Consider the following 16,821-nt stretch of genomic DNA (forward strand, 5'->3'; position numbering starts at 1 on the left):
TATGGCTTTGTAGCTTTCCTTGCAAAAATATTTACTAATCCTATTCTCCAAAGAAAACAAAGACATTTGTTTTCATGAAAAAAACCAGAAAACACCAAAACCCCCAGAATGTGTTACTAACAAGTGTAAGGACAATAAAGAAGGCAACACCACAAAGCTTGTTATTCAGTAGCTAGCTATACAGAATATACCAATAGTTTGTTAACAACACACTAATGACTGAAAATACTCAGGAATGGATCAAATGGAAACTCACAAAGGACTCTAAGAGAATAAAAGCTAAGATCTGAAACTGAAGCCCTAAACATGTCACCCGCAGAACTCTTTGACACATCATTTCCAAATAAAATGTATGTCACTATCATTTTGGCCCTTGAAACTTTTAAGTTAATTTACTGATTTATAGAATGGGAAGTAATTATGCAATAATGAAAAAACTTTTTCAAACTCTGCATTGCTTCCTAACTTAAAATCATCAAACTGCTAAATAAAATATTTCAAGTTTGTTTTTTAATTATGTGGTAGCAGAAATTACTTCAGGCCTATGCTGTATTTTGAAGGAATGGAGAAGATTTTTAAGTCCATATATCAACTTGAGGATCAGGAATTATTCTCTCTTGTAACATTTTTCTATAAAACTATGTTTGGTTGGATTTCATTCTGATCCTCTTCTGCCTACTTGTACTCTATCAGGATATTTATCTATGTAACATCTTGTTTTATTCTACATAGCTCCTGCTGTCCAGTATGCCAAAGCAGGAAGCAAATCAACCCAATTTCATCTGACAACAGTGGATTACAGAACTTGAGCTCATGGCTGTACAAACTCACAGTTTTGTTTTTTCTAGTATGACATTAAAAAAGATATTTTCTCCTCAGGAGCTTTGAAACTGTTCACCTCTGATTATGAACAGGATAGAGATATATTAGCAATTTATCTGTTTATATAATTTCTAAAGGGAACTTGTCTATTTGTCCATAAAACACAACTATCAAGACAGAACAAAAACAGAAGTTTGAAATACATTTCACAGCAGACTGCAAGTCCTGCACAGTATCTCCCATCATACTGAGTGAGTCTAGCAGGCTAATACAGGTACTTATTTGCAAGAGAACCATTTGTGAAATAAATCACACACAGTATCTTCATTTTTTAAAAAAACACAATTGTATGATAATAAAACTGGTTGGGAAGTGTGTGCATTCCTTGATAAGCCTGTGAGCTCTGTCTTGAACACTGAGTTCTTATATCAATGTAATTCAACCTCATGAAGATACCTGCAATATGCCTCTCCAGCGCCTTGTTCTAAGCAAAACAAAATAAGAGGGCACACAATACTTATAAGTGTGGACAAAGGGAGTGAAAGGAAGAAAGATAAATGTCTGGCAGTGCACACGAGTTGTCTCACTTTCAAGAAATTTTAAAAATAGAGGAAGGCGCTTTGCCTACAGACGTACTACTCCTTGTTGTAAACACACTAGCAAGAAGATCATAAAGCATCACAGTAGTCACCAATTATTTCAGAAAAATTATGCTGAGAAATATACACTTAAATATCCTGAAAAATCACATGGAATATGGGGAGAAAAAAAAATCCATAGAAATTAATCCACTTCAGCTCTGGTGAAGAAGCTGGTATTTGATGTCCAAGCAATACCTCATGAGCTTTGGCAAATGACAAAGCATGCAAGCAGACTAAAGTCAGGCCTTTTCTCTCATTTCGATGTGAAGTAGGTGTAACTATAAATTTACATTACCTTGTTTAAATAAATAAATAATAAAAGGAAAAAAAGTCTGTAGCAAAGACACTTGCAACACACTAACACAAGCACAACATACAAATAATCTCTATATTTCAGCTCTGAAAGGCAACAAACTAGCATCCTAACTGTTCTAATCCATACAAGGACTCACACAGGAACCTCCTTTACTAGGGTTGCTATGAAAATTAGTTTAACATTTTAAGTTTCACGATTTATTATTTCAACTCATCAGTTAACGTCCAAGTCTTTCTGAACTAAAGGTGACTTGAGAGTTATACACACAATCTATGCTACCAATTAGCAGCCTGAAATATGGACTTCAAATAAAGAACAGCTGAAGCAAAACATATTTGTTTTTAAAAAAAATCTAAAGCTGTAGCTAGAAACTATGTCTTTGAAGCATTATAGCTTTTGTCCGATGGGATAACACCTGTTATTAAGACCACTAGTAATCTACACATAATAGTGTTGAGCAAATGCTGAACACTTGACTTTGTACCTAAACAGGATGAAGGAATTCATCTTGAAGTCTAAGGAAAAATTATGAGGGGAAAATTCAGTGATTTGTTCAAACCAGTATATTTCTAGAGATTTGCCATCACTGAGAAGAACAACACATATAGCAATGCATCCTGATAGGTGCCATGCAGAATTTCTGAATCTCAGAGAAGTCTCCAAAAGGTAGATAAATGCATAAGGTCTGTGTTTCCACATCTACACAAAAATCATAGTAGAATCGCAGAATCATTTAGAGTGGAAAAACCTTTAAGATGGTCAAGCCCAACTGAAAGCTGACACTGCCAAATTCCCCATTATATGACAGCCTCTAAGCACCGTATGTCTTGAAATACCTCCAGGGATGGTGACAACCACATTTCTTGGACAACCTGTTCCAACACTTGACAACCCTTTCAGCGAAGACATTTATCCTAATGTCCAATCTAAACTTCTCTGGTGCAACTCAAGGCCATTTCCTCTTGTCTTTTCACTTGTTAGTTGGTAGACGAGACCAATCACTAAAACATCCTTTCGGGTAGTTGTAGAGATTGATCATGTCTCCCTTTAGCTTCCTCCTCTCCAGACATATAACCTCAGCCACTCCTCCCCAAACTTGTGCTCCAGACCTTTCACCAGCGTTGTTGCTCTTCCTCAACGTTCAGGCCTATACAGCATCACTCAGTGTTTTACTGCATGATTAAACCTGGAAGAAGGTTGAAGTAAACTTGAGCAAGGAAATAAAAGGAAACAAAACTGTCATTCTGGGTAACTTACCTCCCATTAACTGTAGTATATTTGATCACATCTCCTGGCAGGACCACTGAGAGTTCAATATCTTTGTCGATAACATTCTCTTTCTGTTCCATGATGAGATTGGTCGATTCTGTGTCATCAAATGCAGAAACGGTAATGGGTTTTTTTTCACATGGAGGAGGCGGCGCTTTAGATTTTCTTCTGAAATAAGTGAATGAAAATTAAAAGTCAAGTATGTATTTATACATATGATTCCGTACTGGCAAACTAGTAAGTTTCAGAACAGGGATGAACTACATGTACTTGCTTTCACTTGGACTGTGTAAATTATATGTGCAAAGAAGGGATAAGAGAATGTTTTAAACACATGACCAGTGGTGACAGAGATACAACAGGCTAAAGTATTTATTAAACGAAAATAAAAGCACCTCATAAACATCAAGCCCAAAACAAAAAAGGTATCATAGGATCACAGAATCATAAGGATTGGAAGGGATGGAAGGATTGGAAGGATGACCTTGAAAGATCATCTAGTCCAACCCCCTGCCAGAGCAGGACCACCTAGAGTAGGTCACACAGGAACTCAACCAGGTGGATTTTGAATGTCTCCAGAGAAGGAGACTCCACAACTCATCTCAGCAGCCCATTCCATTGCTCCCTCACCCTCACAGTGACAAAGTTTTTCCTTATGCTTCTTTGGAACCTCTTGAGTCCTAGCTTGTACCCATTGCCCCTTGTCCTATCACTGGACATCACTAAGAAGAGTCTGGCTTCATCCTCCTGACACTCACTCTTTAACTATTTGTAAGCATTAAAGAGATCACCCGTCAGTCTCCTCTTCTCCAGGCTAAAGAGCCCCAGCTCCCTCAGCCTTTTATCAGAAAGGAGATGCTCCACTGCCTTCAGCATTTTTGTGGCCCTGCACTGAACACTTTCCAGCAGCTGCCTGTCCTTCTTGAACTGAGGGGCCCAGAACTGGAAATTTCATTAGATTTCTCCCCGCCCAACTCTCCAGCCTGTCCAGGTCTCGTTGAATGACAGCACAGCCTTTTGGTGTGTCAGTCGCTCTCCTCAGTTTAGGATCATAAGCAGACTTGCTGACAGTGTTCTCTGTTCCCTAATCAAGGTCAATAATTAATATATTGAACAGTACCAGTCCCAGCACCAATTCCTGAGGGACTCCACTAGACACAGACTTCCAGCCCCACTGATCACAACTCTCTGCCTTCTTCCCTTCAACCTGTTAACAATCCACCTCACTATCTGATCATCTGGCCGGCTTTTTCTCACTTTTGCTGTGAGGATGCTGTGGGAGATCGTGTCAAATGCTTTACTGATATCAAGGTAAACCACATCCACTGTACTACCACCATCTATCCACCACTATCTTCACAAAAGGCTATAAGGTTGGTCAAACATGGCTTCCCCTTGTAAAGCCATGTTGACTACTCCTAATGACCCTCTTGTCCTTTATATGCCTGGAGATAGTACCCAGGATAAGATGTTCCATCACCTTTCGATGGATGGAGGTGAGGCTGACCAGCCTGTAGTTGCCCGGCTCTTCCGTCTTACCCTTTTTGAAGACTGGAGTGACATTTGCCTTCCTCCAGTCTTCAGGCACTTCTGTCCTCCATGACTTACTGAAGATGATGGAGAGTGGTCCAGCAATGACTTCTACCAGCTCCCTCAGCACCTGCAGGTGCATCCCATCAGGGTCCATGGATTTATGTACATTCAGGTTGCTCAACTGATGCTTAACCCAGTCCTCATCAACCAAACAAAACGCCTCCTTTAACCGGGCTTCCTCTGGAGTCTGGGGCTCCTGTCCCAGTCTTCAGCAGTATAGACAAGAAGCAAAGAAGGCATTCTTAACTGCCTTCCCTGTATCCTCTGTCACCAATGCACCCACCTCATTCAGCAGTGGGCCTACATTGTTAGTTTTTTCCACAATGTATTTGAAGAAGTCCTTTTTTTTTTTTTGTCCTTGATCTCCCTTACAAGGCACAATTCCAACGAAGCTTTAGCTCTCCGAGTTAACAGAATCACAGAACCTCAAGGGCCAGAAGGGACCTTGAAAGATCATCTAGTCCAACCCCCCTGCCAGAGCAGGACCACCTAGAGGTCACACAGGAACTTGTCCAGGTGGGTTTTGAATGTCTCCAGAGGAGGAGACTCCACAACTCATCTTGGCAATAATCTTTTCCTCTTTTGAGACAGATGTACCCCGACTGTCCCCAGCAGTCCTGGTGACATGTAGACCAACCCATGATCAAAAAACTCAACATTCTGCCAGTGACTCTAGGCTTGGATCCAGGTATTGATCTCCTGTCTCTTTTTCTGTTGGTTTCTTTTCTCATCATTCCCTATAACTGGAAGAACAGAAGAGAACACTACTTGTGCTTCAAATGCTTTTCAGTCCGCAATTTGCAGTGAAGAACTCCTATTTTCAGAAACATGGAAAATCCTCACTTGAGAGGATGTTAGGAGTCTGAGACACATTTGGCTCCCTATATATTCTGATGACAGTCTTCTACTCATCCCAAGTGGCCATCCCTTCCTTCCATGATATCTAACCTCTCTTCTTCCACTTGAGTTTGCCCAGCAGTTCCCTGTTTAACCATGTGGGGTTCCTCGCTCCCTTTCTTGATTTCCTACCCACTGGGATGCTCTGATCCTGAGCTTGGAAAAAGTGATCCTTGAATATAGATCAACGATCTTGGGCCCCTTTGCCTTCTTGTACCCTGTGCCATGGGTTGTCCTCTAGCAATTGCTTGAAAAGGCCAAAGTTGACCCTGCTAAAGTCCAGGGTTTTGATCCTACTTGGTGTTCTGTTCAGGCCACACAAGGTTCTGAACTCCACCATCTTGTGGTCACTGCAGCCAAGGCTGCCCTCAACCTTCACTGCTTCAAGCAGATCCTGCTTGTTCATAAGATCCAGCAGAGACCCTCTCCTAGTTGGCACATCCACCATTTGCATCAAGAAGTTGTCATTGATGCACTGAAGGAACCTCCTGGACTGTAAGTGGTTAGCCATGGAGGCCTTCCAGCAAATGTCTAGGTAGTTAAAATCCCCCATGAGAACCAGGGCCTGTGACTTTGAGGCTGCTATGAGCTGCCTGTAGAAAGCCTCATGAACTTCCCCATCCTGATCAGGTGGCCTGTAAAATTAGACACTTACAATAGTGTCACACGTGCTAGCCTGCCCCTTAACTCTAACCCACAAACTCTCAACTTGTCCATCATCCTCACCTGGACAGAATTCAGTACATTCCAGTTGCTCTCTCACATAAACAACAACTCCACCACCTGGCCTGTCTTTCTTAAAAAGGACACAGCCATCCATGACCACACCCCAGTCATGTGAGCCGTCCCACCTTGTCTCTGTAATTGCCACAAGACCATAATCCTGTGCTCGTACACTGACTTCCAGCTTCTGTTTATTCCCCATGCTGCATGCATTGGTATACAGGCATTTCAAGAAGGAAGTCAATTGTGTAGGTTTCATCCTCCAATACTGGGCCTGGTTTTATCTCCTTCCCCCTTCAAAACTAGCTTTTAAATATATATATTCAAAAACATAAATTGTTTTTTTCCCTCCTTGTGTTACGCAAAGGACCATGTTGGTGCATATTCCTAACAGATTTACTGGATTCGTATAAAAAGTAATACTGTACTATGCAGTATGAAGCCTACTTATATTGACACAATGATTAACATATACGATAGGTGAGGGAATAATCACACTTTTCCTCCCCAAATTTTTCTTTTGACTATTAAAATCATTTAAAATAAATCCTACCAGCTCAAATCTATTCACTTCTATACAGTAATAAAATAGCAGTACAACCGATACTACTGTTTTTTGATATTTCTTGACATTTCAGTCACAATATGCTATTTTCCCCCTCATCTACGCTGGTTTCCCATTCTAATTTTCCCACTAGCCTTTCTCATCTTAGTGACAAGTCAGTGTACTCTTCAATGTAAACACTTTAATTTATCCAAAATGGTATAAAAGAAAAACTCTCTACACCTCTATTTCCAAAAATATTTTTGCAATTTAGATTCTGGAGCTGTACCAAAATTTGTTTACCAAAGATAACCGACCAATGTAACCAAAGAAATTTACTTCTATAATTGTCTTACCGAATCACAACAAAAGATCTAGCATATAACAATTAAAACCACAAATCTTTCTTGGGAAAACAAAGTTTAAAATCACTCACAATGAAGAGCAAACAAGGTCCAGAGCAGCATTGCAAAAGGCGACTGTATAATCAGACTTCACATGACCGAGCTGTTGTTTAAAGTGCTTAGAGTTTTGAACTTCAGAACTCCGTGCTGAATAATTAACTATTCACAGCCTCCCAGAGCTAATCAGGACTACTCACAGACCTCCAAACACAGTGGATGAGGACTTGTCATCAAAATTTATACCTCCTCTGTGTTAATGTTTTATATCAGTTTTGGTGCACTTCGCATACAATTAAGATGTGTGGCATTAGCTGCAAATTTAACCTTGGTCTCGACAACAGCGTTTCTGGGTTGTTTGTGGGCTATATGAATACTACAAGATGTTCAATCAAACTTCTTTTTACTCCTCCCTGACTTGTTTGGGGCTTTTTTTGCATGACTTTCAGCTTTCATATAACTGACAAAAAGAAATTATTAGCCAACATAGAGCACCAATACAGCTGTTTAAAACAAACAACCATAAAACCCCAAAACTAAATTCTCACTCTATGACATTAATACAAAAGAAAAATCCAGGTGCAAAGTGAAGCAGTTCTGCTTTTAAAATTCTTTATTCATTCCTACATATTTAAGTGACTTCAAAGTACTGTTAAAAGATATTTATCACAACTAAACTCAGAATTTAGTCTTTGAAGACTACATGCCACAGAAAGATTTGTTTGCAAATACTAGTGGACTCCATTTTCCATTCAGCAGACAAATGCAACTTCATTGCTGGAACTCTGAAGAGCACTGCCCACATGAGTAAAAGGTGGCTTTATATAGTGTCTAACTTACACTGTAGACAGGTAGAATTGATAAAACTCTTGTGAAAACTTGTGTGCAACAGCTAGATAGATGAAGTTCCATGGACATACACACACACAGAGAAGGGTTCGAGCAGTGTAACAAGGCTGGCTGAATCCCTACATAGAGAGCTATGGGCTCTACCCATCTCTAGCACATAGAATCATAGAATGGTAGGGGTTGGAAGGGACATCTGCCTGTTCTTTGCAGTTAGTTATGCTTACATTTCCTGCCCTGCCTACACAAAGGAGGAAAAATCTCCAAGCATACTTTCTCAGAAGTCACACAGAGTTTTTGGCAACCTCTTAATAAACAGCAGGGAACCCAATACTTTCATTTTCTGTTTCCAGATGCCTTGTCTCCTTTTTTCTTCATTTTTCATGAACTCTCTCCTTCTTAGAACAAAGTATTTACATTTGGTCTATGTCTTTCTTTTCTTGAGTTTGTGTCTCTGCCTTGCCACAGGAGAGGCTGCCTGACAGGTAAGGGGAGCCCTGAACTCTTACCACTCCAGAGCTGATACTGGACCCCAAGAATAATTCATTACCACAATTACATCTACAGGTACAAATCAAGAGCAGTAAGTGACACAATGCTGGAAATACACTTGCAAACCTAGTTTTAACCTAAAAACCCTTCCCTCTTCTTTTGCACTGTGGGGTCTCCAAGAAGCTTATACAGGTGATTTCTCTCACAAAGTTATCCTCCACATGCAATTTTAATAATAAACCAAAAAGAAAACCAGAATTATCTGAGTAACTCCAAGCTACACCATAATTTCAAATACTTATCCACTGTAAAGAACGAACATACAAAAGCCCAGCTTGTTCTCGTGTGTTCACCTCTACCAAGTCCTCAGCAAACTGGGAGAGTTGCTGGTTTTTCATGAATTTGCTGAAGTCAGAAAGAGCAGTTAAGGTAGTTTCTTCTCCTGAAAAGGAGAAAATCCTTTATTTTTAATAAGACAAAATACAACTATAACAAAGAGAAAGAAATGTCAATTAAATAAAAACAACAGTTTAGAGGTCAGAAAGATGATATTCAGTAAACAGTCTCGCTCACAGCACCTTTTATGTTCTGATAGCTTCCAGATATGCTAGGAGCTAAGTAGATTTATTCTAACTTTCAAAGTAAACATTAGAAAGAGTTAGAACAACTGAAAATATACTCTTTATTTTCATGGCTACTATAGTAAAGGAAAGCTACAGAAAGAATCGAAGTACAGCTTATTTAGCTATGACGTAGAGGGAGATGAGAGAGATATTTTAACCAAATAAGGTCACAACTCATGATACAAGCTCCTGTGGAAACTGTGCTGTAGTATCCTACACAATGCAGGTCCTCGTGCTTTCCTTGTCTTCTTAGGTCCCAGCTTCATGAACTGGTTGACCTTCCCTACTTCAGACATTAAAACTCCCAACCTTAACTCACCTGAAGGGATGTGCTCCCCACAGTTTATCACCAGATAAACAACTTAAGCTTATATATTACGCTGGAATAGCTTTTATTTAATCAATTGCTTAAGACAAAGCAAGGAAGTGAAAGAGAAAGAAAACGAAAAAAGGCAAAGAAAGAAAAAAACAACAAACTTTCTTCTGACTGTTCCTAGCCCTGGAAAAGGCAGCTGGAGAGACATCCAAGATGCTCACAATACATCCCAAAAATACAAGCTGGTGCAGCCTGGGCAGAGCTTGTATTTCTGTTACTACCAGCGTGCCCGGAGCCCACTGCTTATGCCAAGTCTTTCAGCTACCCCTCATCTTTTGAGATTATATTGTTCCCAAGAGAATTGATTCATCTCTCAGAAATTTAAATTCCTCAAGTCCCACCTGCAATTCCCACCAGTCTTTGTACCAGAATATAGTTCTGGTAAAAATACTGAAGAATTCTTTCAGCCAAATGCAGACAGAACATTCTGTCAAGAAAAACAATACACCTTTTAAAATCACATGCAAGGCCATGAAGTCAACATTCCATGTACTTCAGATCCCACTTCTACAGAATAAAGTGTCATTGCTCTATCTCTAACATATTTCCTGATTGCCAAAAAAAATAATCAAGTGATCTGAATGTGTGGAAGCCTTTTTTAAAATAAAGGTCTGTCACAGTAAATAAATAAAGCATCTATTTATTTGTTTGGGGGTTTTTTAAAAATCCTATTAGAAATATACAAATAATGTATTTTTACCTATCAGTAACTAGAGAAAGATACTTTAAAGTAATGAGAAATACTTGAACTGATAGTGACCTAGATATTGGACTTACTACCAGCACTTCCTTTTGATAAAGATCACATTCCTTCAAAAAATGGAGTAAAAAAAAAATAAAATAAAATCTATCTCCTAGATTTGTGCACAATCAAAGGCTACAGCATAACAGATCCACCTCTTCAACTACTGACATCAAGGACTAGTAATGTTTACAGCACTTGCTGTTTGGAATGCTAATACATGAGACACTATACAAAGACAGCTTGATAGCCCTCACTGAAATTATTTTGGATTTAATTCCAACATCAGAACAGACTCAAATTTTCCATAGCAACCACCTAAGACAGGAAAGGTCATAGGGAAACAAGGTCATAAGTCATCTCTCTGATACTGAAAATTATCATTAAACATAGTACAGTAACGGCTTTCTACTGTCCAACACACTTGTCTGTCTGTTGTAATAATTTGACTTACGGTATCACAAGGAACACTGGTTCATGCAAAGAGCAACTACATTTTTTTAATATCAAATTTTACAAAAAATATATATTCCAAATGGACAAGCAGCATCCCATTTTATTTTCTCTCAAATAATGGAAGAGACCTGTAGGGATCATCTAGTCCAATCCCCTGCTACAGAAGGTCCACCAAGATCAGGTCACACAGGAACGTGTTCAGGCGGGTTTCAAAAAACCTCCAGAGAAGGAGACTCCACACCCTCCCTGGGCAGCCTGTGCCAGGGCTCTCTCACCTGAACAGTAAAATAGTTTTTCCTTAAGTGGAACTTCTTGTGTTCCAGCTTCTAGTCCATTACTCTTTGTCCCATCACTGGACATTACAGAAAGAACTGTTGTCCCATCACTTGACATACACCTTTCAAATACTTATAAGTATTAATGAGGTCCCGCCTCAGACTCCTCTTATGCAGGATGAAAAGCCCCAGTTCCTGCAGCCTTTTCTCGTAAGAAAGATGCTCCAGTCCCCTGATCATCTTGATGGCCCTGCACTGGACTCTCTCCAGCACTTCCCTGTCTCTCTAGAGCTGGGGAGCCCAGAACTGGACACAGGACTCCAGATGAGGCCTCACCAGGGCAGAGCAGAGGGGGAGAAGAACCTCCCTTGACCTGCTGGCCACACTCCTCTTGATGCATCCCAGGATGCCATTGGCCTTCTGGGCCATGAGGGCACATTGCTGGCTCATAGCTAGTTTATTATCAACCAGCAATCCCAGCTCTCTCTCTGCAGAGCTGCTCTCCAGCAGATCAATCCCCAGTCTGTACTGAAGCATGGGGTTGTTTCTTCCTAGATGTAGGACTCTGCACTTGCCCTTCTTGAACCTCATGAGGTTCCTCTCTGCCCAACTCTCAGCCGGTCGAGATCCCGCTGAATGTCAGCACAGCATTCTGGGGAATCAGCCAGTCTGTGACATTTTGTGTTTGGTGACACAGTTTGGTGTCTCCAAAGGGTACACTCTGTCCCCTCATCCAGGTTGTTGATGAAGGTTTTGAACAAGACTGGCCCTAGAACTGACAAATGCGGAAGTCTGCTGGCCACAGGCCTCCAACTTGACTTGGCTCCACTGATCACCACTCTCTAGGCTCTATCATTCAGCCAGCTCTCGATCCACCTCACTGTCCACTCATCCAAGACACACTGGCTGAGCTTTCTGATGAGGATGTAATGGGAGACAGTGTCAAAAGCCTTGCTGAAGTCAAGGTAGATGACATCCACTGTTCTCCCCTCATCTAGCCAGCCAGTTATATTCTCCTAGAAGGCTATCAGGTTGGTGAAGCAGGATTTTCCTTTGGTGAATCTGTGTAGTGTTTTGAGATGGCATCTAGGTTCCATCACCTTTGCAGGGATGGAGATGAGGCTGACCAGCCTGTAGTTTCCTGGGTCCTCCTTCTTGACTTTTTTGACGACTGGCGTGACATTGGCCTTCCTCCAGTCCTTAGGCATCTCACCAGTGTTTAACCTCACCCTCGTCCACCAAGTGAAAGTCATCCATTCTCCAGATTACTCTATTATCTTTCAGGGACTGGGCTTCCTGAGGACTGGCCTTGGCAGCGAGGACAGGGATGTATTTTTCATAAGACATACATGTTCAGTAATCCACATTTTGTTAGTTTTTCAAGTTGAAGCTCCCAAATAGGAACTTGATACTTACATAATCAAACACATGAAAGATACTTTTCAATAGTGTCTATTGTGTATAGGGCTACCTGAAATGTCGGCTTCAGCTGTCATTCAATTATAGATGATACTTTTCTTTCTTTCCTTTAGTAAAATGCAGTCTGATTTTCATTTTTTTTTGTTCTTAATCTGAATATTAACAATTGCATTGACACATCTATACTACATGAAGTATTCCTCTTCTATCTTAAGAACTGGAATAAACAGATTTTCTTATTAAAGTAGATTCAGAGATGTTGTAAAGCAACTCTGCATAACCTTGTGATAGATTGAAATGAAAGTACTCAAGAAATAGGACCCTTACTCACCCTGTCAGAGTAAAACAGCTTATATATGAGCACAGGATGTCTCTTTGCATATGAAGCTTTTTTCCTGTCTATGTGTTGATACTTGGCATGTAATCTCTTAAAGCAAAAAAACTTTCTTCCAGACACCAGTGAAAACACAGAATTTAGCAATGAATAACGTGTAATAAGGTATATATATTCAGTAAACATTTCAGTAAAAATCTGTATTTAAAAACAAAATCTGAACAGCTAACATCTTACAATATGAGTTTCTGTTTTCCTAAGTGCTATTAGTCAACAGCAGAAAATTCCTGAGTCCCTGAATTATCTGTTCATCCTTATGTGGAAACATTGCACGCTTTCAGTTAAAGTCAACAGTGTCATAGTGCATATAGCTACAACAGCATTTACCTGTTTATTGCATGCACAAAGCTCAGCATTTTGCAATACTCGCTAGCACAGCCTTAAAATCCTTTTTATTTCATACCACAAAACAAGGTTATCCATTTTTCTCATTTTCAGAGAGATTTCTCTTTCCCATCTTGGATTCACTCATTGCCATTCTGGCTTCTCCCAGCCCAAGTCTAAAGTTGACATAAAAAAGTCAACTGGAAGTCCTTTAAAACTTTTGGAAAAGGTTTTGATAAGCTTCTAGAAATTGTCCTCATTAATGTTACACTCAGAAAACACAAGAACTTGTGACTATCACTTGTAGCTATCTACACATCTTAATCACCTTTCAGTGCTGTTTGCTGCATCTCACCCCTACACACATATTTCTAACAAGTTGCTTGAAACAAATTCTATTATTTTTTCAGTCATTTAAAGTTCTGGATCAAAAAGTTATGCTATAGCTGTATCAAAACACTCTCTGCATAGCTGTATTTCTTTTGATTCAGCAAGTGAATTTAATACTAACTAGTATCAGCAACAGTCTACGTATTTTAACGCTTGTAAGAAGAAGGACTCAAGAAATCCTCCTGCCAGAGAAAAGTAAATTTGCTTCTATATATTTTATGTTATGGCACACTCATTGGCAAATTACAGCTCACTGCTTAGAGTCTCTGATCAGGATTTGGAATGGGAAGTCCCTAAATTTACTTATCTTCTGTTATCTTTACGGTCACATTGTCTCAATTTTAGCTTTAACACTACTCCAAATAAGACTGCAAGCTTAGTCAAACCTAGTGAATAATGTTTGCAGTTGAGATCATGATTTTAGAAGCACCTCCAGAAGAAAGATATCCTCTAAGATAAAAAATATCAACTAAACTATGCAGAGACTAATACATCATCTCCATTTCTCTTTCTATTTTCTTTAGAGGTACTCCATCAGTTCCAGATCTTCAGTGTTAGTTTACCCTAAAGCTGCTAACAAAACAGAATTCACCCCACTCCACGGAGTCTCGGGTTTGCAGCAGAAGCCCATGAAATATATCAGCTTAAGAGGCTGCTACTTGAGAATATGTCTTTTCTTTAAGTAAAGTTACTGTCTACCAGTAGAACCCATCATTTATTTTTGTCTTGCACCGTGAGATTAAGACAAATGAATGTTGGAACAGCCAAAAAGGTTCACATAAACTGGGAAAGCAAATCACAGCAGTCTGCAAGCAGATCAAGAATTAAGTTTGAAATAAACTAAAGACTAGAGAAACTAAACAAGCAAAACACACAAAAATGCTGAAAATGTGAAAGGAAAAAACAGAAACTGCTTTTTCCTGACCATTGCATATCCACTGTAAAGACAATCAAATGGAAGAGTCCAGACATCTCACCTCAAACAACTATCACAGAATCACAGACATCAAAAGCAGCACAATCACTCCCAGCTTTGACTCATCTTTTTATAATACATAAAATAGGTACACAATTACTAGACTCAGCATGAATCTTTACCTTTGCTTAAGAACTATGGCTGTATGAATGCACCATCAAACTTTTTTGTTCCCTCTTTCCTACATAAAATAGTCTGTAGGTTTTCCTGATATAAGTAAACTAAACACTGAAGGTAGCATTGAATGGCCCATTCAACTTTGCTTTTAATTCCACCACTGGGTACCAAGAATCTAAAAAAAAATTACAAACATCACAGAACTGATAACACTGTGTCTTCCTTTGGACATTGATTAACTTGTTTCCAACACTTCATATGGATCACAGAAAAGAGAGTCTTCAACAGTACATTGCTTTCTTCTCTAATGCTGTAATACACTGATTGTCCATATTTATCTTTTAATGAAAGTCTTAAAACACTAATTTTCTTAATCACAGTTCTCGATCAGACAACTTCTGGTATGTGACAGAAAAGCTATTGTAAAACATTAAGATTTATTGTGCCTATTGGAAGACTTAAACTTTTGTTCTTAAGTATCAGCAAACCATAAGGAGCAGTTTGTGAAGTGGAAACACCTCTTTCCATCCTCTAATGGAACATCTGAACTTCCTACTTAGGTCTGTGGCTGATGTTTCGTAAGAACAGACACCCACATGGGACTGTAAACATAAAATTCACCTAAGAAATATTCTCATTTCATTCCTAATGGAGCTTTTTTCACCGTGTCTGTCATTCTTACACTAAGATTAACCTGAAAATGTTTAACATTCAGCTGAAGACTTGCATTGAGTCACTAACTTGCCATCACCTCTACTTCTACCTAAATCACACTCGAAGAACAGTTTGTTATTGCTAATGAAAAGTACCTCTCTTTTTGGTAGAACTTAAAATAGTAATTTTTAACTGGAGCTTGGCTGGTTGAAAAGTGACATTCTATTCATCTTGACCAAGCTCTTACCAGGCATACAGGTCTCTACTCAAAATTTGGGTTGCCAGAAGTGCTGTAAAAAAAAAACTGCTTTAATGTTAGTTGTAATATGCTGTGGTACTCTAATATCTATGCTTAACATTAAGCAGCCCAAGTACTGCTGTACCAGCCTCACAGCATCTATATAATGTGCCCATCAGCCTTGATACTAGGCTTTCATCCCTAGATCAATATCACTGTTTGATACACAGACTGTCTCTTTATTTCTATGATAAAAGCACCAGCTGGATGTTAAGATCAAGGTACAGATCAATGAAAGTTGACCACTGTCCATTCTAAGGTTATCCCTTCAATCCAGGTTTATGTTACATGTAGGACAAAATAAAGGAAAACTATTTGCTGTATCTGCTCTATAGAGAAATATGAGCTTTCAGGTTCTAAACTAATTCGCTTAGTTAAGAAGGGAAGACTTTGAGGTTATATTGTGTGGATATTGTGTCTAAGATATGGCTAGTTCAGAAACGTTTTAAGTTCAATCACCAGGTAGGGGAACAAACATGAACAATTTGAAAGCTTTTGTGACAATGGAGTATTTCATAGTACACCTCTCTATACAGGTTCCCAGGGCTGAAAGGAGACCAATATTGCAAATACTATTGGTATTTTTAAAATATTACATAAAAATAAGATGGTACTAGAAATGAGGCACTGGGTAAATAGCTCATCCTACATAAAAATGTGTTGTGCAACTGATATACCAACTGACATGCCAGTAGTAATGCTATAGGTGATCAGATTATTAATAAACTGATCTTTGAAGACTATCTCTATGGTTTTACTCAGTGAGGTTCCAGCAAACAACAAGTATTCTGCAGATGTTCTCTTCCTTACACCTTTATTCAGATGACTGCTAAAATGAAAAGCACCTGTGTTTCCACTTTTCATAAATTACCATATTAAGAAAATGAGGCATCCTTGGAATCAGGACAAATTTTCAAATCTCTCTCTAGAGAAAAGGTTTTTTCCTAGTTAACAGGATGTGTAAAATCTCCCCCTAACTAGCTTCACAGCTCTGAAGAAAAGGAAAAAAAAAAAGGAAGTCTTTTCCTAAAGAGAAATAAATCACAGGATTGGGATGGTAACCATGACAGTAAGGTGAAAGCTTCATGGAATCTTTGGATGTCTGGTTCACACTAAAAGCAAAAAAGCAGCAAATGAATCCTCCAGTTCTCTCCAGACCATTTGGAACAGATACTTTGCCCGTCTGATTGCCTGTCCCCATGGCAGTGGCAGTCTTGAAAACAGAAGAGACTG

The 16,821-nt window shown here is 39.2% G+C and overlaps 1 protein-coding gene across 3 annotated transcripts in view; it reads right to left on the reverse strand.

Moving 5' to 3' along the window:
• COBLL1 (cordon-bleu WH2 repeat protein like 1) overlaps nucleotides 1-16,821 on the reverse strand; it is a 92,048-nt gene that overhangs the window by 37,081 nt on the left and 38,146 nt on the right. For all 3 annotated transcript variants that reach the window (XM_062004735.1, XM_062004736.1, XM_062004737.1), the window contains exon 2: nucleotides 3,037-3,216. In XM_062004735.1, coding sequence (XP_061860719.1) covers nucleotides 3,037-3,216 — 180 coding nt within the window. The remainder of the gene's footprint in view (nucleotides 1-3,036; nucleotides 3,217-16,821) is intronic.

The sequence above is a fragment of the Colius striatus genome, chromosome 11 (genome assembly GCF_028858725.1).
Source record: "Colius striatus isolate bColStr4 chromosome 11, bColStr4.1.hap1, whole genome shotgun sequence".
In the NCBI taxonomy this organism is placed as follows: Eukaryota; Metazoa; Chordata; class Aves; order Coliiformes; family Coliidae; genus Colius; species Colius striatus.